This window comes from Cavia porcellus, unplaced genomic scaffold, assembly GCF_034190915.1.
Source record: "Cavia porcellus strain 051 isolate PalLab524CR breed Dunkin Hartley unplaced genomic scaffold, mCavPor4.1 scaffold_19, whole genome shotgun sequence".
Classification (NCBI taxonomy): Eukaryota; Metazoa; Chordata; class Mammalia; order Rodentia; family Caviidae; genus Cavia; species Cavia porcellus.
Genome location: NW_026947502.1, coordinates 5,986,058 through 6,012,210, shown reverse-complemented (window position 1 = coordinate 6,012,210; position 26,153 = coordinate 5,986,058). Strand labels below are relative to the sequence as shown.

The following is a 26,153-nucleotide window of genomic DNA, read 5'->3' as shown; positions in this document are numbered from 1 at the left end:
AGTTCAAATCCTAGCTCTCTACTTAACGCTTCGGGACTCATTGGAGAAAGAGAGAAAAAGGTAACATTTCACCCTGGCGAGTTACTGTGGAGAGTGAGGGTAGGTCTGACTGTGTCATTAGAGGACACATGCACACACCATCCCAGCAGACAGCACACCCCCACACCCACACCCCGTTTTGTTTGTTGTTTCCAGGCTTCTCCTGGGGTCCTTCGCTGAGCTTAAGACAGCCCCTGCCTGAAAGACCCTTCCGAGCCGCGGAGGTATCCGAGCCAGTCCCGAGTGCCTTTCGAGGCTGAGGGGTGGAGTGAAAAGCCCTCCCCACCGGTCCGCGGGGCCCGCTGCCTCCCAGCCGGTGTCCTAAACCCACCCTGCTGTGCTCCCCTGACGTCAGGCGATCTCTGTGGCCAGCCCCGCCGGCTGTGTGACGCGTCCGGTCCCAGGGTCCTTGGCGCCTGCGCCCGCTGCTATAAAAGCCGACGCCGCGCGGCGCCGCTCTAGTGGCTTCGTCTGCCGCCGCCTTTCTCCAACGTGTGAGGACATATTCCTCCTCCTCCTCCCGCTCCTCCTCCCCCCCGTTGGCCTCTGGCCCGCAGTTCTTTAGAGACCAAACACCGTGAGTAGCTGCCTGCGAGCTGAACCGGGCCGTGGCGCCGGGATTGCGGGCTGGGCGGTGGCCTAAGGCGGCCTCGGCCTGCGTGAGGAGGGCGGCGACTGGGCCCGGCCTGGTCTCAGGCCCGGAGAGCAGCCCATGGCTGCTGCCGTCCTCCGGGAAGCGCCGTCAGATCTCACTACCCTCGACGCGCGCCGCTCGGCCCGGCCTCTTCGGCCCCGCGTCCTCGCGGCGCCCCGTGCGAGTGGGCCGAACCCAGAGCTGGGCCTTCTTGGCGGCGGCCGGGTGTCAGTGGCGCGGAGCTCGGGTCCAGGGCGCAGGCCGCGGCCCGGGCCTCTCTCGGCGGGCTGGCGGCCCCGAGCTCCGGAGCGAGGGGTGGCGGCTGCGGTGCGGCGGGGCTTTGGGTCGGGGTCCGCGGCTTTAGAGGGGTGGCGTGGGCGTGCCTGTGCCCGCTTTTTGTGGCGAGGAGCGTGGTCGTGGTGGGCTGTCCCCCGGAGTCTCGGCGCCTTTCTCTCTCTCCCGTGACTGGCGTCACTGTCTTCCCGTTCTACCTGTGCTGCCGGCGAGTTTTTGCAGATAACAGCCTGGTCTTCCTCAGTATTTCTTTGCGTTATTTTGCCACGGCCCGGAGCTCCTGAAATACCTGTTGTAATAACAGATACCGTTGTCCTGGTGGTGTGAGTTTTCAGGAGCTCTGACTTGTTGAGGTGTCCGGCTTTTTGGAGTGATCGAACGTTCACCTTCTTTACAACTTTCAAGAAAACTTAAGGTCTTTGGGGCATTTTTTAAAAATCAGTGGGCCGAACCCAGAGCTGGGCCTTTTTGGCGGCGGCCAAGGAACATAGAATGTTTTTGTGTTACAGGATAAAGCTACCTCCTGTAGTTTAAAAAGTGTTATCAGAATTTCGGATCATTCAAATGGGTTTTAATCCCCCTCACCCGTGTGATAGGGTCATTTTTTTAAAATGCCAGCTGTGAAGCGATTTGCAAGAACAGGACTAAAGAATTGAAAAAATGCATTTGAAAAAGGTCAAATCAAAATCTCACCCACTAGAACTTAAAAAATTTTGTACTTACTGTAAGTGTAGCAATAAAAGTGCTCTTGAGGTCTAGGATTACAGGGTGCATCGGATTACCGATTAACCGATTGCTTCCCTGTTATTTAATAAGATGTAGGCTCCTGTAAAAGTAACCTAATAGCCGAATTTGGCTATGCCTAAGCACATCTCAATCGTGAATTATTTCAAGAAAGTGTGAAATGATTGTTTTGATTTAAAGTAATTTTACTAACTGTTAGACTTATAATTCTGGACTGTTCATTATGGTACTGTGGAATGTAAGAACAAAGTTTTTGTTTTTGTGTGACAGGGGCTTGCGCAGTTCAGGCTGGCCTTGAACTCACTTTATAGCACAGGCTAGTCTAACTCACAGTGATCCTCTTGCCTCAGCCTCCTTAGTGCTCGGGAAACAGACTAGAACTAAGTGTTTTGTAATTAAAACGCGACCTCACTTTAAGGTACTTTGTCTTAAGGGTGCCTTTCGTTGTTGCCTTGTCACAGGGAGGGTCCTCTGCCCTGGGACTTTATCTATCGAGGGTGACTGTATTATTGGTAGGCAGTAGGTAACATGGAGAAGCAGAAATGTTCCTGAGCAGAAAAGAGATCTGATTCTCGCCAACTACATGAGTGAGAGTTGGATATTTCAGTGGCTTTTTATAAAACACAAATTTACCATTTTGCTTCCTTCTAGCAGCTTGTTTGCTTGAGGGAGAGGACCAATTGTCTTGGAAAAGCTAAATGAGTATTTTAAATGATGTAGTGGGTGTAAAGTCTTTAAATCTAAAATGGGTGCAATGAATGTTTTAAATTCCAAACTCTATACTTGGGTGAAAATTCACAATATTTTCAAATACAGGCCACCTGTAATGTGTCAGAGATATTATAAGTAGATGGTGACAACACTGGATTAGTTACAGGCATTTAAAAGCTGTATGTGAGCGGATTTTTCTTTTTTTTTATGTGAGTTTTAAAGCGGTTTTGAATATTGCAGTCAAATATTGCTGCTCTTTTCTTGGAAGAGTTAAGGAAAGAATTTGAGACTGGTAAGACTTTATTGACCAAGAACTTTTAATTTTAGTGGTTTTTAAAAATTTTTGTCGGCATCGAAGTCCTTTGACGTTAATAGCCTAATTTTTTTAACATAAAAGCTACATTTTAAAAAATGAGTCCTAATTTGAGTTAATAAATGTATATTTGAAGCAAGTAAGAATTTATCATTATTGCTGTTTTACCAGGAGACCTTAAACTTGGACAACTGGACTGTAAGTGATGAAAGATACGAAATTAGGTTCCTTAATGAGGTTTAAGAAGATGTATTGACGTCTGTCTATCCTGAAGTACTTTTACTCTCTTGAGTATAATCTTGAATTGCTTTAGACATAAGTGAGCATATCCTGGTTTGCTCTCTGGATCTTTACCCACTATGGAGTAATGACTATGTTGTTGAGTAGCTTTGTTTATTTTGGACTTATCACACTGAGATTGGTAGGTGGTTAATTGTGCCAGTTAAGTTTTCAAATAGAATTTGGTGGACACACAAAGGCAGACAGAAAGCTGGTAAATATGTAAAAAACAATGAATGCTCCACTTTTTTTCTTTGCCTTTTTCATTTTTATTGGTACTGGGGATCGAACTCACGACTGCCTGCTTGCAAGGCAGGGGCTTATGCCGCTGAGCTAAATCCCCAGCCCCGAATGCTCCACTTTTTAAAAATGATTTTGTTATGATAAAAGACACTGGTTATTAATCTTTCTCAAAATACCCTCTTCCTTTCCTTAGAACATACGTATTCTCCTTGTTCTTGCCACTTTCTGAAGCAATTCTGGAAGTTATCTTTTGTGTCTTTCTTTCACTGTCAAGGCTGCCTCCCTGAATTAATTTAAAACGCTTACAGGGCCTAGGATTTAGCTCAGCAGCATAAATCCCTGCCTGGCAAGATTGTAAGTTCTATCCCCAGTACCAAAACAAACAAGCAAACAAAAATTAGTGTCTATTCAAAATGTTTACCTTTCCTGGTCATTTTGATTTTGGGGAAAGAAGTCATATGGTGCAAAATCCAATAAATAAGGTGAATGAGAATAAATGGCAATTTTTTTTTTTTTTTGTATTGGGGATCAAACTCATGACCTCACATTTACCAGACAGGTGCTTGAGCTGCTGAGCTAAATTCCTGGCCCTCAAACCACAATTTTTTGGGTGTTTTTTATGATGACTGGACCTCCTAGATTGGCCTTAAATTCAGTACATAGCCCAGGCTGCCCTTGAACTCACAGTGATTCTCCTGCCTCAGCCTCCCTATGCTGAGGTAACACCTATGCCATCATGCCCAGCTAAACTGTAGGCCTGCCTTTATTTTGGCTGGCACTTGACAGCAGTAGTCACCATATTTTTGATGATATCTTTTAAAAGATGTGAAAGAGAATTTGGCAGAAATTCAGAAAATGGCAGCAATGGAATATGTTCAAATGGAGATGGATTAATGGCAATGTGTCTTTTACTCTAATTGTTTTTAATGTAAACATTGTATATTTTGATCACATCTTGCATTTCATTTTAAACATATTCTTTTTTTGGGTACCAGGGATCGAACTCATGAACTTGCACTTGCCAGGCAGGTGCTTAACACCACTGAGGTAAATCCCCAGCCCCTATAAACATATTTTTCATCAAAAGTAATGGCACAGAAATTTATACAAATGTTAGGGAATGCTTGTAGACTAGCCAGTTAAAGAAAACACTGTTTTCATATACCATAACAGGTCTTCTGGATTTTAATTTAATGAGTTAGAGGTTTTTCTGAGACTATAGCTAAACTGTCATGTTGAAGTAGTCTTAGATTTCACATTCAAAATACTTTTTTTAGATGCCTTCAATTAAGTTGCAGAGTTCTGATGGAGAGATATTTGAAGTTGATGTTGAAATTGCCAAACAATCTGTGACAATCAAGACCATGTTGGAAGGTAAGTTCATTAGAAAACTGGTTGGGAGGAAAGGGGAAGAAATAGTGTTTTGAGATAATTGTGAAAATTTTTAAAGTACAAATTGCTTGTTCTGACTCAGGTCATTCTTCCTGTATTGTTTGTATTATATCATTATAAAATGGATAAAACTTACATTAAAGATTGATGTAATTTCCAAGCAGTGGTTCATTGTTGTTTCAAATTTGGATATTAAAGTTCTGGTGACAAAAAATAAAGCCTTTGGAAAAGAGCTGTCTTGCTATATGGCAGCTAAACAGAGCACCCTGTTTCATCAAAGGGAATAAGCTTTTTTCTTTTTCTTCTTCTAAAAAGCTGTCTCTTTGGTCTGAAACTTTGGTTTGGTGTGCTACATGCAGCACAACAAACAAGCAAGAATACAGGCTTTGAAACTTACTAGTTAACATGTTCTCTTAGTGCCACCAGTGGATTGATAGGCATTAATCATGTGCAGGTGGTGTACCAATCAGTACTTAAAATTGTTGGAATAAGAATAAAAATACTTTTTTGTTTTTTTTAAACCAGGGATTGAATTCATGACCTCTTGCTTACCAGGCAGGCACTTGTGCTGCTGAGCTAAACCCCTGGCCCAAATAAAAATATTCTATAGTCCTCAGTTGTCACTAATTTTTACATAGGAAAGAGCTGAAGCTTATGAGTACTTATATGAAGAGAGAAGGGTTATGTACAAGTGCTAGTTATATGCTGGTGGCAAAGTGAGTCATGATCTGTGCCCTTGAAAAATTTATAAGTAGGAGGGGAGCAAACAGTAAACACAGCTAACTGTCACTTGCTGTAATTAGTACATTAATCAAGTTGTATGCTAAATGGTGCTATGGGAACATCTTGACAGAGGTTATTAGGCTTTTGGATAAACTGCAGTATAAAGTATGTTGTGCTAGTAAGTTGTTAACTACTTCAAATCTAGTACTGCCTGGGAAGCATAAGGTCCTGAGTTTGAGTTCAGGTAACCGACTCCCCAAATCTAGTAAAACTAGAATGTTTTGGGAGATCATTCTGAGGTACAGTAGACAAGAGATTAATTAGAGAAAAGTAAAATTGAGGTTTTTAGCTGAGGTTTGTTGGGGTGTGATGGGATTCTGATACTTCGAATGAGAGAGCTGTGAATGAGAGGAATGGAGAAGAAAATGAGTGTGTTTGCAGTTTCTTCAAAAGATCTATGTAGCAATCTCCTAGACAGTTGAGAATGTGACTCTTGACACCTGAGTTGTAGACTGCTAGAGATGGACTCGCTTTCTAGAATAAATTATGGGAGCATGACCATGTGAAAGCTGAGGTTAGACAGGGCTGGGTTGATAAGAAATTCGCCTGAACTAGATAATCAGTGGAGTAGGACTCATGGAAAGCCAAGGGAAGAGGGAACATTTCTAGGTAACTACAGTGATTGCCAGACTCATACACTGTATACCTTCTACTTGAGAAGGATCTTGTATTTGTTAAAGGACTTCAAACAGGTACTAGGTGTGGCAGAGGCAGAAGCTGAATTGCGGGGGTGTGTCTTCAATTTTCTAAATGAATGATTTCTGTTTTCTGATAAAAACTGATTTCTTTTTTGGTAATTGGTACCAGTCATGTGGTACTTGCAGTTCCATATCCTACTAACTTAATGTAGGTCATGACTTTAAGGTTATAAACCCTTCGGTGCATCCCGTGGTTACTGTTCATCACGTACTCATTGGGTGAAGAAATTGGTGTGGTCACTAATAAAAAAAGAGTATGTAAAAGGACTGGAGATATAGCCCCATAGCACAGTGCCTGCCTGACAAACGTGAAGTTCTGAGTTTGATTTCTGGTACCAAAAACAAAAACAAGTATGAAAGCAGGGCCTGGGATATGGCTCAGTGGCACAGTGTCTGCCTGGCAAACATGAGGTCTTGAGTTAGATTCCTGGTATTCCCCCTCCCCCAAATTATGAAAGCAGTCCAAGTATCTGTAAAGGCAGGTGAGTAAGGCTTTATCTGAAAGATACAGAAAGTGATATTAAAATAGCTGCCAGAATATTTGCTTTGGTAATGAAAGTGTTCTTTATTTCTTTTAGTTGATGCTTGACACACTAACCTATCCTGTGTTACTTCAAAGACGGTTTGCCAGTTTTGAGAACATAGAGCTCCTTGAAAGTTTTCTATGCTAGCTTTGATCACTGAAGCAGGTGGACTGATAGCAATTAAATGATTCTTTCTGACCATAGCCTTTGGGACTCAGGTGAATGGTTTCATCGTAAGTACCAGTAGTGTGTATAGGTTTCTAGAATCTTGAGGTCTGGAGTCTTGTGAATTTGGCATAATTAACTGCTTTTCTTGTTTTGCATCTACAGTGTTTCTGGTTAGAGTTGCTTATGACTTAGGAAACAAAACTTTCTAGTCACAGGACAGTCAGAAGTGGAAATCTTGGCATGCATACATGTGCATTGGCTCACTTGTTCAGGTCCAGGGTGCAGTATCAGGACACAGTCTTTCAGAAGTCCTTGAAACTAAGTAGCTTAAAGGAATAACTGCTGTTCTTTGTGTATTTGGTCTAAAAGCAAGAAAACATTGTATATCTAAATGCTAGAGAAGTAATCATTTACAACCATAACAACTTTAATGTGACTTTTAGGTCTTCTTCCAGATAACGTTTGAATGCAGTCTGGTTTTCTGTGGTGTTTTCCCAACTAATAAAATTTAGTCTGGGGATTTAGCTCAGCGGCATAAGCACCTGCGTTGCAAGCAGGCGGTCGTGAGTTCGATCGCCAGTACCGATAAAAATGAAAAAGATCAAAAAAAATTTTTTTTAATTCAGCAACACAAATATTTTATGTAATGTGTCTTCTTTCTGTATTTTGATTAAAAATATTACACATTTGTTCAGGAAGAACATAAATAATGATGCAAATGAGAGATACTGTCATTTTATAGTTTACTGTAAGCTGAGTGGGGATAAGGGACAAAGCGCTGGTGGGAAGGAGGATGAGTGAATTCATTCATACATGATAAGCTGGATTAAATTGCTTTTGAATGTCCTCTTTACCACTTCACTGGAAGTGCTTATTAAGCTCAACAACCTTTGTTTGGTCAAGTGCATTGTTTTTGGTTTTTATCTAGACAGCATTTGATACTTCTCACTTCCAGGGGATTTAATTTTTTAACACTTTTTTTTGGATTGAACTCATGACCTCTTGCTTGCCAGGCAGGTGCTTAACGCACTGAGCTAAATCTCCAGCTCCCAGGATATTTAATTTACTCACACCCTTCTGTTTTCCCAGCTTTACAGCCCATATTCCCTCAGAACTGAATCCTTGGACCTCTTCCTTATGTCTGTACCCACTGTCATTCCTTTAGTTGTCGCCTCACTGGTTATAAAACCATCACTATGCCAATTCCCATGCTTATCTATGGTTTTGATATTGTCTTCCAATTCCCATGCTTATCTATGGTTTTGATATTGTCTTAGTTACTAATGTTACTGAGACACCATGCCTGGCCCACAGAACTTAAGGCAGGAGAGGTTTATCTTCTCATGTTTTAGTCCGTGGTCAGCTGGCTCCAAGGCAGGATAGTATGGCAGAGGGGTGTGGTGGAGAAAAGCTGCTCACAGACAGGAGGCAGAGGGTGAAGGAAGGAGTAGGGAGAGGAGCTGCGTCCTCCAGGTTATACCCCTCAGTGACCTCACCCTGATCAGACCCTGTCGTCTCCAACAGCAAGCCGGCTGTAATGCCCCATGATCCAGTCACTTGCCAAACACAGTAGGGACTAGGGGCATTTTAGATCCAAGTCAGAGCTCGTCTCATCTCTTGATAGCTTCACTTGCATATACAGCCGTCCTTGAATATCTGATACTTTACATTTAGGAAACCAGAGCACTTGATCCCTTCTTCCTAAAAATAATAGTTTCTCTGACAGTCTTCCCCCTTCAAGGTGCCGGTGGCAACTCTATACTTTTCATGATATAAACTTTGTTCTCTCGAACAAAGTTCGAGTTTACAGTTCACTTCCCTTTTGTTGGCCAACTATTAACTTTATATAATTTTGTATGCATTTTGAAGGTAATTTCTTACTTCCTCCTTAGTCATGAACCTTGAAGCCATTACCTCATGGATTAATGTCAGTCAGCCCCAGAGTTGGTTTCCCTGACTTCCCCTTGCTCTCTGTCATCTCTTCTCACTGTGCTCAAAACGTACAATGTCCCAGAGCCCTCATCTCCCGTTATTTCATGTTACTTGTTACACTTCTTCCTTGCTAACGCTGGTCTAGTAATACTATATTCCTTGGTCTTTTAACTACTTAACGGTTATGTCACTTATCACCAGGGCAGTACACGTATGTACTGACTGTCTCAGGCATTGCTCTGGCAGGTGTCATTTCTACCGCTTGATGATTCTTTTTTTTTTTGAGGCAAGGTCTCACTATGCAGTTCAGGCTGGCCTTTAAGCTCACTTTGTGGCCCAGGCTCCTGTCAAACTTTTTTTTTTTTTTTTTTTTTGTCTTTTTTGTTTTTACCGGTACCAGGGATCGAACTCACGACTGCCTGCTTGCAAGGCAGGTGCTTATGCCGCTGAGCTAAATCCCCAGCCCCGCTCCTGTCAAACTTGAAACCATCCTCCTGTCTCAGCCTCCCAAGTGCTGGTATTGCCTGGCAACTGCCCAATTCTTGTATTGAATATATTTGATAAAATTATATTCAATATATATATTGAATATATTTGATAAAACTGTCTTTTTTTTTTCTTTTCTTTTCTTTTTCTGCTCTTTTTGAGACAGTCTCCCTGTGCAGTTCAGGTTGGCCTTAAGCTCACTTTGTAGCCCAGACTGGTCTCAAACTTGCAACAGTCCTCGTGCTTCAGCCTCCTGAGTGCTGGGGTTACAGGCTTGCACGACCACACCCAGCTGAAAATTGTCATTTTTATATTTCCTGTTATATCATCTTTAAAAAATTAACCAAAAGGAATTTTGGGTTGTCCTATATTTAAATAATTGGACTGGTAAGTAGTTAATTTGTTTATTGAGACAGAGTCTTGCCATGTTGCTCTGGCTGGCCTTATCTCCTAGGCCCAAGAGATCTTCCTGCCTCAGCCTTCTGAGTACCTGACACTACAGGTATGCATTGTGTTTTCCCTTACTGCTTTTAGAACACACCAGACATTTCTGTGAGATGGCCCTTGAGTTTGCCATTCCCTTTGCTTGTGTTTTTGCCTCTTTTAGGAAGAAATTCTAAAATTGCAACTTGCTTTTATATTTACTATTGACTCAATGCCTAGGACAGTGCCTGGTGTGTATTAGGGACTTGAATATTTGATTGCACATGGCCATGTCTGCATTGGCCAGGACAGTACTGTAATAACTTTTTTGGCCTCTAATTTTAACATTTGATAAATATTAAAGTAACTTTACTTGGTAATTCTTTAGTTGTATGGAAGCTGAGGATAGATCCTTTTGGTCTTGAAAAATACTTCATTCACAATGTTAAGTAACATGAATATTAATTAAGATATTTTTCATTAAAATTCACTTGCCTTTACCAAGGAAACATTATTAGGTAATGCCTTTATCGTAACAAAAGTTATATATGGAAAGGAAGTCCTTCAGCCCACGTTCTCTTTAACTTTGCTGGATGTATCATTAATAGTTTATTCTTTTCTTTGTTTTTATGTCAGTACCAGGACTGAACTCACGACTGCGCCCTTGCAAGACAGGTGCTTATGCCGCTGAGCCCTCCAGCCCAATGTGTTTTTTTTTCATTAACAGTTTCTTAAGTGCCCTTCTGGAGATGTTTCAGACAACTATTTAAGCATGTTCCCACTTGATTCAGATGACATAGATCTTTTTATACCTATCTTGAAAAAACTTAAGATTGAAAATAAAAGTATGAGTGGGATTGTCTGCCTTGTTTTTGTCAGTTCCTATATAACCTGTTGTCTGTTAGGCTTCAGATCTGGGTAGTTCAGTATTTTATTACAATTTTTTGAAGCTTCATTTTCTAAATGCAATTTTGTCTGAAGAGTTTAGTATAAATTCTAAGAATAGCTGGGCGTGATGGCTCATGCCTGTAATCCCAGCACTCAGGAGGCTGAGGCAGGAGGATTGTTGAGTTTGAAACCAGCCTAAGCTACAAAGTGAGCTCATGGCCAGTCTGAACTGCACAGCAAGACCCTGTCTCAAAAGACTAAAAAAAAAAAAAAAAAAAAATAATAATAATAATAATAATTCTAATAATAGGGTACAACTTTGATGTTATTTTTTTCCAGATAGTTTCCCAGTCCTTCACCCTGAATTGGTAAATCCTTTTTCCTTCTAAAAAGTACTCCTTTCTAAGCACTTCCTTCCTATAATCTTGTATTTACCAACTCTCAACTTTACATAGTTTTTGGTTTATGGACCTATCATTAGGAAACACTGATTTTAAATTTTCTTTAAGAGAACTATTCTTAGTAATTTTTATTTTCTTTCAGACAACATGTCTTTCAAGTTGTGTAACCTTTGGAGCATAAGACTAATTTCGCCATCACAGTGCATAAATGTGGGTCTCTCAGACCCATTTTTATTGTTTATATATTTCTATTGATGAATTATTAATTTTAATTTTATAAGGTTAGTCCTTGGGAAAAAATGAAAATATTTTGCTTTTAGTATTGAGCATCAAAATATTCAACATCAATTGATTTTTGGTGTACAGAGTGTAAAAACATATCAAAGCCAGGCATCACGGTGGCACACCCTTATAATCCTAGCACTTGGGAGGCTGAGGTAGGGGGATGGTTGAGAATTCGAGACCAGCCTGGGCTACAAAGAGAGCTGAAGACCAGTCCAAACTGCATAATGAGACCCTGTCCTAAGAAGAAAAAGAAAGTCTGAAATAAATTTCCACATGAACTATAGTGAAAATACCAATAACACTGTACAAAAAAAATTATTTATCACACTTGAGGCAGTCTGCACACACAACAGCAGCATATCCCATACACATGCATTGCTTGTACTGCCAGCACATGGCGTGCTTTCCTGGGCCTTTTCATTGCACATAATGACATCTCAGTGATCTTGCTGTTTTGTCAGGAGGCTCTTACTTTATTATGCAGTATGTAATTAACAGGAACATAAAACAAATTAAATTCTTAAGGTGTATTGTACATTTAGAGTAGGTATCAACATTTTCACTTCAGCTGTGTACTTTCTTAGAGAACCTGAAAGATAACATCAGAAATAAGTTTCTATATGAACTACAATGAAAGCATCAGTAAAGTTCTACCACAAAAGTCAGCTTTGCGGGGCTGGGGATTTAACTCAGCGGCATAAGCGCCTGCCTTCAAGCAGGCAGTCGTGAGTTCAATCCCTGGTACCGATAAAAATGAAAAAGACAAAAAAAAAAAAAAAAAAAAAAAAAGTCAGCTTTGCGTCAACTATCATATCCAAGGCAGTCTTCATATATGACAGCTTGCTTACACTGACAGCATATGTGCCTAGCTTTCCTTTGCTGCGTGGCAGTCTTGGTACCTCTTCCCTTCGTGATTTGTCAGGAGCTTATTATACTATATTGTACAACATGCACTTAGCAGGAAAATAAGATGTCAGTAATCTTTTTTTTTTTTTTTTTTAATTGGTACCGGGGATCGAACTCACGACTGCCTGCTTGCAAGGCAGGTGCTTATGCCGCTGAGCTAAATCTTTATCAAATTATCAAATCTTTATTAAATATGTGATGAGTGCTTAGAATAGACCTCAGCATTTTTCATCAGCTGTTTACTTGCTTACAAAACCTAAAACATAACATTAAAAATGAAAAACCAGGGGGCTGGGGATTTAGCTCAGCAGCATAAGCACCTGCCTTGCAAGCAGGCAGTCATGAGTTCGATCCCTGGTACCGATAAAAAGTTAAAAGACAAAAAAAAAAAAAAAAAAAAAAAAACAAAAAACGAGAAACCTATATAAACTACTGTGTAAACACAAAGGTCTACCACAGAAATATGCTTTGCTTCACCTGTCACAACCCAGGCAGTTTTCATGTACAATTGTGTGTTTCATACACCAGCATTGTTTATACTGTTTGTAGGCTTTGTTTTCCTGTATTTTCTTGTAGGACACAGTTGACATCTTTTCTGTTTTCTTGTTGTCGTAGTAGCTCTTTGTGATGCTGTGCCTGCCTGTTCATTTGTCACTCACCAGTGTGCTCCACAGTGTTCTGGCATAGTTCCCTGGGCAGAAACAGTTTGTGTTTCTCTGCTGTAAATGATCTCTTAGGAGTTCTGGTCTTAATCCTCTTAAGAAAATATCTCTGGGATATTTTGCATTTGTTATTTTCTTTGTGAATTATGAAAATACTTAGGCCATACATGTTTAGGATTGAGTAAAACAACTATTTTTGGCCAATGTTTTGTGTTTCAAGTGACATCAGTGGGTGCTTACTTTATAAAAAAAACAGCTACTCCACATTTGGTTTTGTTGGTGAAAGTTTCCATCTCTGACTTCCATTTTATTGGAAGTTTTCCTATCAGTATTTCTATCATGATGAAATGGACATCAACAGTACCAGTTTGCTTTTTTTTTTTTTTTTTTTTGCCATATAGGGGGCTGATGTTATATCTTTCAGAAACAAAGATTGAGCTATAAGGTTCTGTTTTAAAATTGGAACATTTCGTTTGGAGTTTCTGCTTTGTTCTGCATACAGTTCCCATGCTGGTCACCTTGTGCTCCCCTAGCACATGTAACATCAACTGGAAACTGGTAAATCAGTTCTTGAATGTCACATTTTGATTATTTTGTAAGGAGCAACAAGTCTGTTCACAGCACCATTTGGTTTATTATATGAATAAGGACCTGATGGCTGAGTTCCAAGATAAGTGTCTAAACTAAAAGAATAAGTCTTCACATACATCTGCAAGGACATCTTTTTTTTTTTTTTTTTTTTTTTTGATATTGGAGATTGAACTCATGATCTAGCGCTTGCCAGGCAGGTGCTTGTGCTGTTGAGCTAAAACCCTGACCCAGAACATCCATAAAAATGCCATATTTTCACCCATTGCTTTTCTGTAAGTCTTATATTCCTGCATTCACCAAAGAAATCTGTGCTAAGTACAGCAGACCTCTGAGCTGGTGAGATGTCATAGTAAGTAATTTTTGAATATGGTGGTTTTCATTTCAGCCTTTGTGTATTTCATAGCACCTTGTAGCATGTCCTCTGTTACAATTTGCAACATTGAGTACGGTGCTGGCATTCTGTCTAATGTTCCACTCTTGCTAAGGCCTTCACTGTATTTTTAGTCCTAAAAATTGGTGTTTAGATGGCCATTTTGCAACATTTTGACTAGTCAGAGTCTACTTACATTGCTGTCTTTGTCATTTGAATCAAGGAGATCTGCATTCCTCCTGTATCAGTCAAGTTTTGCTCCATTTCACTGTTACAGGAACTTTGGCTCACTTGTGGCCATTGTCAAAATCATTGTCATCATCATGGTATACCTGTACCACTCTCCTGTTAGGAAAGCATGGATTTTACCATAATGGATCAGCATCATCCATGCATGAGTAATCTGATGATTCACTTTTGACCTTCTCCAAAACTTGCAAATCTGGTTTTTCATGTGCCACTGTATTGAATTGAATTACATATACCAGAAAAATAAAAGGAAAACTTTAAACAAATCCTGAGAAGTTGTGGGTCTGTTGGACCCTTTGTGATGCTTGGTTAAACATACACAAAAACTATTTGCTGGGGCATAAGGGTGGGTCCAAATCCTGGATGCACATGTACCTACTTTTGGCATACCAAGTGAGTAAACACATAAAGTGCTTCCTGTATCTCTCAGGTAAAGGTCCTGAAAGGCACACCTTGCTACTATAATGCTAAAGTACAAATTCACAGTAGAAAAGTAAGGGATGGGTCTACAGGAGCCAGTCTTATGCCTTTAGGGTTTTAAACATAATCTAGTTGGAGTAAAAAAGTAATAGTCTCTCTCTCTGGGTTTTTTTAGATTTGGGAATGGATGATGAAGGAGATGATGACCCAGTTCCTCTACCAAACGTTAATGCAGCGATATTAAAAAAGGTAAGGACTTTTTAAACTTATTTTTGGTGTGGGACTAGAACCCAGGATCTCGAACCTGTTAAACACATATACCATCACTGAGCTACAACCTTACCTCCTCGTAAAATCTTTAAGGGACTTATTTTTAGACTTGAAATGCTTAAGACTTCATAACAGATTTAGTCTTTATGCTTTAATATGCTTCCATTGTTCCTGTATATAAATGTGTATTCTGAATGTAGCGTATGACTCTTCTAACCCTAAAATAAGAAAATACAGATTGCCTTTTTTTTTTGGAGGTTAAGAGCAGAATATATTTATTGAGAAAAACAAAGTGGGTTGCCCGAGACTGCTTTTTTTTAAGACCAAAAATGGCTGAAAGTAAATGCAAGCCACATTTAAATTTATTGTGGTATAGATCTTACTGGGATATATATGTATTTTAGTTGAAGTCAGTTTAGTCTGTCCTCAAACTATACTACCCTCGTAACAGTACAAAGTAGCACAGTCTGTATTGAAACTAAAACATTTGGCTTTTCTTCAGCACTTACTTGAATGTTCTCAATACAGTAATATACAGAAAAAAGTCCTGTCTGCTCTGTTACAGTTGACTGTTATCGTTGAGCACCAGAATATTTTTTGGGGTTTGAACTTGGTGGTTTGGGCATGCTAGGCATATCCTCTGTCATTGACACAAATATTTCTCTACTTGGTGCATCTGCAAGTACTTTGCTGTGATGATCTAAATGTAAAATATTTTTATTGATCTGGCAAAATAATCAACATAACATCCTTCAGAACATCATGGTATTAAATCATGACTACCTTCTTAAATCATGACTGCTTTCTTAGCTTTATATTTTTGAAATGATTAAAGTAGGGATTTAGCCTGGTGGTATAACGCCTGCCTGGCAAGTGTGAGGTCTTGAGTTTGATTCCTAGTACTCCCGCTGGCCTCCTCAATACATAAAAACTGTTTAAAAACTATCAGTAAAAGAATGTATAATAGTTTATTCTAATACCCCTCCATTTATTTTTTGTGTTTTATAATGCAGATAGTAACATAAGTATATTTTTCTTTACTCATAATGTAGCAAACTATACATTTTTGTTTATTTTTTTGTAGCAGGGATCGAACTCATGACCTTGCATTTGCACCTAGCTTTTTTTTTTTTTTTTTATAATCTGTACCAGGGATTGAACTCACGACCGCCTGCTTGCAAGGCAGGTGCTTATGCCGCTGAGCTAAATCCCCATCCCAACCTTGCATTTGCCAGGCAGGCACTTATGCCCCTGAGCTAAATCCCCAGCCCTCAAACTATAAACTTTTGAATGTTTTCTTTATGTAACAAAACAGTGGTCTTTCAGCTTGATGTGTAGCATCCTTTTTCTAACGGTATGTAGTAAGATTATGACTGGAAATTAGTTGCAGTTTATTTGTGAATGTTATGTATTGTGAATATTTGAGTTGTCTTTTGCATTAGCACTTCTAAAATTACTGAAACAACAATATGTGATTAGCAAAAAGAAAAAAATTTCTTTTCAGTGGGTGTGTCCCAGTAGGAGGTTGAGAATGAAAAGTGCTTTCAGTGACATTTTTGTTGCAGTCAGGCATCTTTGTGTCTAAGCATAAACAATTTCCCGTGTTGAATAGGAGGTAGTAGTTCAGGGCACACAGCTCCTTAACACAGCAAGCTGTTTCATTAGCCTGTTACTCTAAAAGAGCACTGGGTACACTGAGCAAATCTAGAGATGGCCTCTTCCTACAGGGAGTACTACCTGTTTCAGCTTACGTGTCCTCTTGTGACTTTACTCCTGCATGAGCTGCAGTTGTCTTTTTTTTTCATATTCTTACCAGTGTTGCCTGTTATCTGTCTCCCTAAAAGTGATTCTCAGAGCCTGAACATTTTTAACATGGGCTGTTGGCATTTGTATTCTGTGTTGTGCGTTTTCATCTGCCTATCTTTCTAATTAACTTTAAAAAATAAGATATGTATAATGTAAGATTTATTTTAACTTTTTTTCCCCAACATTGGGAAGTAAATGTAAGAGCTCTGCACTGAGCTACATCCCTGGACCTTTTTATTTTTTATTTTATTAGTATACACTTGCCATACATATTGATCACATTCATCATAAGGGATTAACTGTACGTAATATATCTTGTTTGTTTCCCTATTCCTTCTCCTCCCTTTAAGCCTTCTTCCCATCCCCATTTACAAAAGCTTTGTTTCCATTTTTCTCCTTTCATTCTTTTTCATTTTTCCTTCCTTCTCTTCCCCATCTTCCCCCTTGTTCTCCTTCCCATTTGAACATGTTCTTCCTACTTCCCAATAGCTATCCTCCAGTGTGCTCCAGGGTGGGTTTCTCACACGAGGGAAATGGTAGAGAATTTAAACTTGTGTGTCCATTTTATTTCACTTAAGATTATGGTCTCAAGCTGCATCTCCTTTCCTACAAACGATTCAAGTTTATCCTTCTTTATGGCAGGGTGTAGAACTCCATTGTACATAAATAGCACATTTTCTTTATCCATTCATCTTTCGATGGGCATGTGGGCTATTTTCCAGATTGAGCTGTTACAAACTGTGCTGTGTAAACAAGTGTGTGCGGTATGATGCTTTTGACTGTTTGGGGAATTAATAGGTGGGTCAATAATGGAACTTCTCTAATTCTAGTTTTTTTTTTTTTTTTTCCGTCTTTATGAGACAGGGTCTCGATATGTAGTTCAGGCTGTCCTTGAGCTCACTTTGCAGCCCAGGCTGGTCTCGAATTCACAACGACCCTCCTGCCTCAGCCTCCCAAATGCTGCGATTACAGGCATGAGCCACCATGCCCGACTCTAATTCTAGTTTTTTTGAGAAATCTCCCCACTGATTTATGCAATGACTGTAGCAGTCTACTTTTCCACCAACAGTGAAGGATTCCTTTTCCCCCACAGCTCAGCCAGCATTTGTTACTGATTTGATGATAGTCTTTCTTTCTGGAGTGAGATGGAATCTCTGTTGTTTTAATTTGCATTTCTCAAGTGACCACTGATGCTGAGCTTTATTTTTCTTCATATATATATATATATTGGGGGGGGGGTTAGGTCTTGACAAGTAGACAGGCTGGCCTTGAACTCACAGCAGTCCTCTTGCCTGTCTCCTGGGATTACAGGTGCGCGCCACCATGCCTGGCTGGATTGAGTCTTTAAATTTGGGGAGGAGGGTCTGATTCATTTTTTTTTTTTTTTTTTGAGTTCTTTAGATATTCTAAATGTTCATCCTTTGTCTGAGGACAGCTTTTTAAGTTTTTTACTTACTTATTTAGTGAATTCAAGGCCAGTCTGAACTAAGTAGTGAAACCCTAGCTCAAAAACAAAACTTTTTTAAAAACTCACCAAAAATTTATTTTTTTATTTCTTTTAAAATTTTGCAGCAGGATCTCACAAAGTTACTGAGTTGTTTAGGCTGGGCTCAAACTGAATATCCGCCTGCCTCAGCCCTCAAGTGCTGGACTTACAGGTGTTGGCCACTACAGCCTAGCTTTTTGAGGGGAGAGCATGGTGCGTGCTGAGAAATGAACCCAGGGAGTGCTGGGCTTCTTTTTGGTTTTTTGAGACAGAGTCTTCTCAGCTTTCCCAGACTATGATCCTTTCCTTCATCTTCCCAAGTATCCAGGATTACAGATAGTTTTACCATGTCCAGTTGAACTTGTTAAAGTACTATTTGGTGACATTAGGTACATTGATCAGGGTCCTGTGACCATCTTTTGCCATCTCCAAAACTTAGTCGTCATCACCAGCTGATTTCATCATCCCAAACTGAAACACTGTTCCTATGACATAGCTTCCGATTCCCTCCTCTCCCCCAGCCTCTGGTAACATGTTTCTGCTGTCTCTCAATTTGACTACCTCAGTGGCTACCTAATGTTTTCAAGGTTCATCCCTAAGATCTTTAATGATTTTGTTTATGTGATTTATGGTGTAGAAACTTTATCTAATTAGATCTCATTCTTTCTGAATTCTAGTACTGTGTTTTGGGGTGGGTCTTCCTTTCTTTTGTTCGTTCGTTCGTTCTTTTTTTGGTACTGGTGATAGAACTCACAACCATGTACTTCCCAGGCAGGTGCTTATGCCACTGAGCTATATGCTTGGCCCTGATTTTTTGTTGTTTTCTTTTTTTCCATTGTGAGACTTGAATCCAGGGGCTTGCAGTTCACACCTGAGCTTCATCCATGTAACTATCCATCCATCTGTCCGTATGCACCCACAGCCTTCACATTGAGCTGTATAGCCATTGCTTTATTTTCGAGACAGGATCGCATTTCCTAAACTGCCCAGGACTCAGATTTGTGATCCTTCTTGTAGGTATGATCCTTCTTATAGGCAGCAATTGGAGTACTTCTTGGAAAGATACTGTTTATTTCATTAAAGCTTCATGCTTGACTTTTTCTTTTGGTATCCTGGCAATATAATTTTTCAGTTGTGCCCTTTTTTATCCCTGTGTAAAGATACAGAAAAGTTGAAAGAACTGCACAGCAAACACCCATGTACTTACTATCTAGATTTTAGAATTTTAACACATTGTAGGTATTGATTTTGGTCTTTTATGTTACTGTACCTAATCTTGTTAATATCTTCAGACTTTGAGATGTATTTGTTTCCTTACTTAGAAAGCAGATGGGCTTTTCCTGCTTTGTTTCTACATTGTACTCAGTAGTCTTATGCACATACCTAGGGAATGTGGAATTGTTTATCATGTAAAGTACATACTTGGTTATAGATTTATTAAGAATCCTAGGTTCATTTTTAAAGATAACAATTTATAGGGTCGGGGATTTAGATCAATGGCATAAGCGCCTGCCTGGCAAGCACGAGGTCATGAGTTTCATCCTTGGTATAAAAAAAAAAAAAATTTATATCTTGAATTAGAAAAATGGGGGGTTTGTTTCCCCTATTACCAGTAATTAATAATGTCAGAATGTTGATTTATTTGTAAATCTAGATTAGTATCTGACTATATTTCTGATAGAGTGAGCTTGAGCATATTTGACTATTCATTTTTTTGTTAATTGTCTATATCTTTAAATCATTTCTTGGTAGTAATTTTTTAAGATTTTATATTCTGTAGTTCTTAATCAGTTGTTGGTTTTACTTGTTGAGGATGTGTTTCCAGTCCGATGCTATCATTCTTTTTCACAGAAGTTTTTTAACATAGTCAAATATATACACTGTATAGTTTGCCTTTATCTAACAAACTCTTCTACCTTCTAGGATTGTAAAGATTCTTTAAGCTTCAGTTTTACTTTTAAGTTTGGCTATTACAGTGCTATATTGGTTCACAAACTTAATTCTTTTCACAAGTTGGGTTGCAACTGAATTGCAAGCATAGTGTGTGTACACTTGCAATTTGGTTGCAACCAGACTTGTGGAAAGAATTGAGTTCATGAATCAAGACACCAATTGTAATTTACTTTTCAAGTCAGTTTCTAACTATCCCAGCAGAAACCATGTGAAAAATGCCACATAGGAATTGGACTTTTTTGTTACAGGTCATTCAGTGGTGTACCCACCACAAGGATGACCCCCCTCCTCCTGAGGATGATGAGAACAAAGAAAAGCGAACAGATGATATCCCTGTTTGGGACCAAGAATTCCTGAAAGTTGACCAAGGAACCCTTTTTGAACTTATTCTGGTATGTTTTTAATGTATTAATTCTGTTCCTTTGCCAATTATTACAGAGTTAAATGTGGTAAATTCATTGGCATTGAAATCTAATTCTGTCTGAATTTACATTTAAATCCATTTGTGGTGAGATTTATCACTTTTATATTTTAATATTGTTGTAACTAATACGTTTTGTTTTTGTTTGTTACCATGAAGTGGAAGTATAGTTGCCTTTTAGTAAACATTTATTTTTAAAAACAACTCACATGGTAGTAACCAAATTGAATGATCCAAAACAGTAAAAAGACAGAGATGTCAGATCAGATTTAAGAAAACAAGATTCAGCTGTGTTGTCTATAAGAAACTTTTATGTATAAAGGCACAATTAAAGGATGGAAAGGGGGAAACATGATAATAAGCTCTAGTCCAAAAAAAAAAAAAGGAATGACTGTATTAAAAATTTTGAAGCAAAGACTGTTAACAGGGGTGAAGAGGGCTCTTTCGGCCGGGCATGTAGTTCAGCGCCATAAGCGCTTGCCTGGCAAGTGCTCGGTCCAGAGTTCGATCTCTGGTACAAACAAACAAACAAACAAGAGGGCATCTCATAATAAGGTTATCAGTTTGTTAGTAGGACATAATCACAAACATCTACACGGAAGCAGAGCTTCCAAAAACTAAGGGAAGGGGGAGAAAGTTAAATGTAAAAAGTGTAGTTAGAGATTTAATACTTGTTTCTTAACTAACCAGAAGTAGGTAGAGAATTAGTAGAGATCCAAAAGACTTGAATAACACTATTAACTAATTTGTCTTAAATGATATCTATAGCACATTACCGTAAGGATAGCAGCATACACACTCTTCAGGGTAATGTGTGTTCTGGACCATAAGACAACTTTCGTTCAAGTTGTCTGGAGGATGAGACAGATGAGTTGCAATTTCAGGACCAGCCTGGTGTACAGAATGAAACCCTCTAAAAAAACCAAACCAACAAAAAATCAGTAACCGAAAGAGCTAACAAATTTCTAAGTAATTTATAGGTCAAAGAAAAATCTTCAGTATTAAAAGAATTTTCAGTTAGATAGTAGTAAAACACTTGAAAACTCTGTGGAATGCAGCTAATGCAATGCTCCAGGAAAATTGATAGCATTTATAACCAGTATTAGGAAAGAGCTTAACAGTGAGCTGGGAGATTGAGACAGAATTACAGGTTCAAACCCATTCTAGGCAATTTAGCAAGATTGCCTCAAAAAATGAAAAAAGAAAGCCAGGTGTGGTAGTGCACACCTGTAGTGTGCTACCTGGGAAGCTGAGACAGGAGGACTGCCATGAGTTCAGGGCTAGCCTGGACCACATAGTGAGTTGAAGGCCAGCCTGAATTACAGAGTGAGACCCTGTCTTCCTAAAAAAAAGTGGCAGGGAATGTAGTCCAGGGCAAAGACCCTGGGTTCTATTCTTAGTTTTGCCAAAAAGGGTAGTAAAAATTATAATTAAAGTAAGCAGAAGACTAAGATTTTTAAATTTTTTTTTTTTCCCAGACAGGGTCTCATTATGTAGTTCAGGCTAGCTTTGAACTCAGTATGTAGCCCAGGCTGACCTCAAACTTGCAATGATCAGTCTGCCTCAACCTCCCAAGTGCTGGAATTACAGGAGTGCACCACTACATCCTGCTGAATAAGACAGTATTGAGTAAAAAATAATTTCCTAAAATGATAATTTCTTAACATAGCACTTGAGGTATGGATTATCAGTAACTAATTTTGCATTTAGATTAAAACATCTAGTATACTTTAATGAAAACTATCATTTTACAGGCAGCAAACTACCTAGACATCAAAGGTTTGCTTGATGTTACATGCAAGACTGTTGCCAATATGATCAAGGGGAAAACTCCTGAGGAGATTCGCAAGACTTTTAATATCAAAAATGACTTCACTGAAGAGGAGGAAGCCCAGGTAGGTAGCATATAGTTTATCTTTGATCACATGCTTTTTATGAAAGTGAAAGAGATACTTATATCAAGGAGTCTTGATGCTTGGGGTTAGTAGTACTGCTGTGTCATCCTGCTTGTGCTCTTACTGATCTCAGTCTAAAGGCTTAGATGATACTATTCCTTTTTAAGCATAAAAAAACGGGGTTTGATCCAGATGAACTACTTCATATTAGTTCATTAGCTTTAGCACTTTTGGGGCCTTTTGTGTAAGCCAGAAATATTTGATTCAAGCAGACCCAAAGCAAGAGTGTTGCATATTTCAGAGCAGCTTAGTGAATGGGAAGAAATGAATAGATCAGAATGTTTTGTTGATTTAGTTTGAACAGAAATTATGTGAAGTAACTGAATGTGCTCTGCCAGCTTTGATGACAAATTCATTGCTTTACTTTTCTGAAAATTTCAGCAGAGCAGAATAAAAACCTGGGGAAACAAAGAAAGGGAATCAAGAGTTATCTTTACAACCTGATAGTTCTCCAGTTATGGGTCTATCTTATCTTGCAGGCGATTGATGAATTTGTATGGGCTGCATGCAAGTCTTAGAAGAATATTCAAGTTAAAGTATTGCTTATCTCTGTCTCTTCTAGGTACGCAAGGAAAACCAGTGGTGTGAAGAGAAGTGAAAAGTTGTGCCTGACACTGTAACACTATAAGGATTGTTCCAAATACTAGTTGCACTGCTCTGTTTATAATTGTTAATATTAGACAAACAATAGACAAATGCAGCGGCAAATCAGTTGTATTAGCATAATAATTGTCCTCATTGCATGTGTAGTTTGAGTACGGATTCCAAACCAGTGGCTGAGTTTCTTCTAGTCTGAGCAAAAATTGCTGTTTTTCTTTACTCTGAATAAAAACTGAACTGTGGGTTCTGTGTAGAAAGTCGACATTTCGAGCTTTCCCTCTTTTTGTTTATTGTCCATTTAACTCTAGTGAGCTTTTAAAAGTTGGCACTGTAAATAAAACAACTTGCAGAAAGTTTTCTGAAATAGAATTAACAAAATATTATCTTTATTCAGAAGATGGAAACTGGAAAAAGGCTACTTGAAGTAACTATTCCAAGTGGGGTTATTTAGGACGTCTTCCAACCTCCTAGCATCAAGCAGTATCACTGGTATAGAGTAGCCTGGATGTAGCAGGGCTGCCTTAGTTGGACCTGAGGACTTGTTTTATTTGTTTTTAAATTTTTTATCTTCTCAGCTTTGAATATGTTGCCTAGAGATTCAGTAACTACCAAGTTTGTGGTTTGGGGGAGAAATGTAACTAGATAGTTTGTTAGCTTTTCAATTAAAGACAACACTTAATTCATGTGGTATGTCATCTTTCTCTCATCACTGTTTCTGTGTGGGGAAAACTATTCACACTACTTGCATGTAAAAGGTAATGTAACCTTTAATATTAATATATGTGGCAAAACCCAGAAAACATCAATCATGAGTGCAAGATACTTTCAATAAAAAGTAGTTATGTAGTAGGTAGTAAATAATTTGCTTTTGTGGGTTTAAATATGTCTCTTAAATGAGTTAATTTGATTACATATATTTAGTTTGAAAAGATTTTTAGGCAGTTCACTTTCTAGCTTGCTAGAGGCAGCTGACAGAACCAGAAGGTACTGAGAGAGACTTCTGATTGACATTTCTGTGGTTAACTGGGCCAGTGTTTCAGTTCTAAACAAGATTGCACTGCCATTGTTTGTAGCGTTCCTTCTCTACAAGTGAATGAGTTTTGATGGTTTGAGATGGCTCTCATATTTTGACTCTTCTCTCCTGTGCTATTTTCTTTCTTTCATAGTTGTCATCATCTGTGTTCACATACAATTTAATTATTATTATTTTTTTAAACATAATACTATTTGTCAAATTATCAGTTAGTTTTGTTTTGAAGACAGGGTCTCACCATGTAGTTCAGGTGGCCTGAACTTACTGTGTAGCCCAGACTGGTCTCAGACCCAGAGCAATCCTCCTGCCTCCGCGTTCTGAGTGCTGAGATTACAGGTGTGTGCCACCATTCCTGGTCTGTTGTATTCTTTTCACATTTATAGTGAGCTATTCTGGCTGAGATCATTACTGGATAATAGAATGGTTGAACTTTACTTTTCACTTTTTATCTCAAAGTCACCGTAGCCTAGTGAAATGTAGTTTTCTCTACCAGAGTTAGAGCTAAATGCCTTTTACATTGAGAATTTATATAAAAAAAGTATATACAACAGAAAATAACCATGACTGTAATCCCAGCACTCACAAGGCAGAGGCAGGACTGCTGCAAATTTGAGGCCAGGCTGGGCTACATAGTGAGACCCTGTCTTCAAAACAAAACTAACTGATAATTTGACAAATAGTATTATGATGATTGTGCTCTTTCCAATAAAATGAGAAGACCTTATGTTTTCCAGGTCCCCAGTGAATTGTTTAGTGAATTGTTTAGATGACATCAGGATTTGTTCAAAATAGGAGAGGTTAGAAATGGGTAGGATTATAGCTAGAAGACCGGCCATGGATTGATAACTATTGAAACTGAGTAGAAATCTGTCTTTCTGTTTTATCTGCTTGGGCATATGTTTGAATTTTTTCATAATAGAACATTTAAAATGCGAAAAACAAAAATCCAGAAACTGCTTTTGACTAAAAAACTTAATTACTGCCTTTCATTTTACAGAAAGTTTGCTGACCCTTGTGAGCATTCTCAGAAAGTAAGTTTTCCATTTGTCCTGGTTAAGTAGGGAAAGTAGCAGAGTTGTCCTCTGCCAATTCCTGCTGTAAAGATCTGCTTCTGCTAAAAACATACCCACCACTGTCTGACAGAGTCAAGTCTTTGCTGAAGGTGCATGTGTCGCATTGGGTTTGTACAGGAAGTACCCACCTCTGAGTCTGAAACAGCCTTACTGTACTAGCCTTCGGGTGGTGTAACACTCAGGAGTGGTCAGTGTGGCTGGAGTAGCATGACTACCCATATCTAAAGAACGCCGGGATGTTTCAGAAAGATTGGACAAAGTGGTGGTGTACATATTTGTTCCTTTCTTGACATAAAGTAGACAGAAGCCAAGCTGGTCTGGAACTCTGGGCTAAAGTGATTCTCCTGCCTCCTGAGTAGCTGGATACTGGATGCCTGGGTCTTAAGAGTCCAAACAAAACTTCCCAATAATCTTAAAACCATATAATAAGAGATCGGGACAGCTCACCCAACAGAAAATAGGCAATTTATAGCTCTACTTTCCTACCTCCTTTTTCCTGTTTCCTGCTATAGGTCCATTCTTCCTTTAATAAGTCTGTCGAGAGTGTCCCAGGCTCTTCCCTGCAGCAAGAGGCCTTTGCCCATCCATAGCAGCCAGGCCAGATCTCAGTCTTCAGTGGCACACTTGGTTCTACCTTCTTACCTCTCAAGTGTTCTAAACAAAGGTAGGATGAAGCCTTGCCTTGCAACCAGAGCCTTGCTTCTGCTTCTTGTGTAAGTTGAAAATAGTAACCACAGTATACTGATACATGTGTAGTGTCCATCTAAAGCAGTTTGCTTATTAGCTGTTCCAAGGTTCAGTGACAGGCTGTTGGATGGCAAGACTTAACTTTATTTAGCAGCATTGCTCCATGCATTTCTCTGTAAGGAGCAGAAGTCACCCTAAAATACAGGTTACAAAGCCTACTGATATATCGGAAGAGTGCTGCGTCAGGGGAGAGCTGGGGACAGGTCTGTGGGAAAGTGGTTACTGTTGATGCACTGTGAAGACATGTTCCACTTACAGGTTCCTGGAGAGAGGGATGTCTTTCTTTGTACTAGGACTTGAATTCATGACCTCACACTTGCCAAGCAGGTGCCATGCTCCTGAGTTGTATTCCTGGCCCAATAACTCAATCGTGA

The 26,153-nt window shown here is 39.2% G+C and overlaps 1 protein-coding gene across 1 annotated transcript; it reads left to right on the top strand.

Moving 5' to 3' along the window:
- Window positions 1–512: 512 nt before the first annotated feature.
- On the top strand, window positions 513–23,608 carry Skp1 (S-phase kinase associated protein 1). The gene is given in 6 exon segments (NM_001173015.1): window positions 513–616; window positions 4,535–4,631; window positions 14,611–14,684; window positions 20,199–20,342; window positions 22,126–22,266; window positions 22,889–23,608. Coding segments are annotated over 5 exon segments (492 nt in total). The 5' UTR covers window positions 513–616; the 3' UTR covers window positions 22,925–23,608.
- The last annotated feature ends 2,545 nt before the right edge of the window (window positions 23,609–26,153 follow it).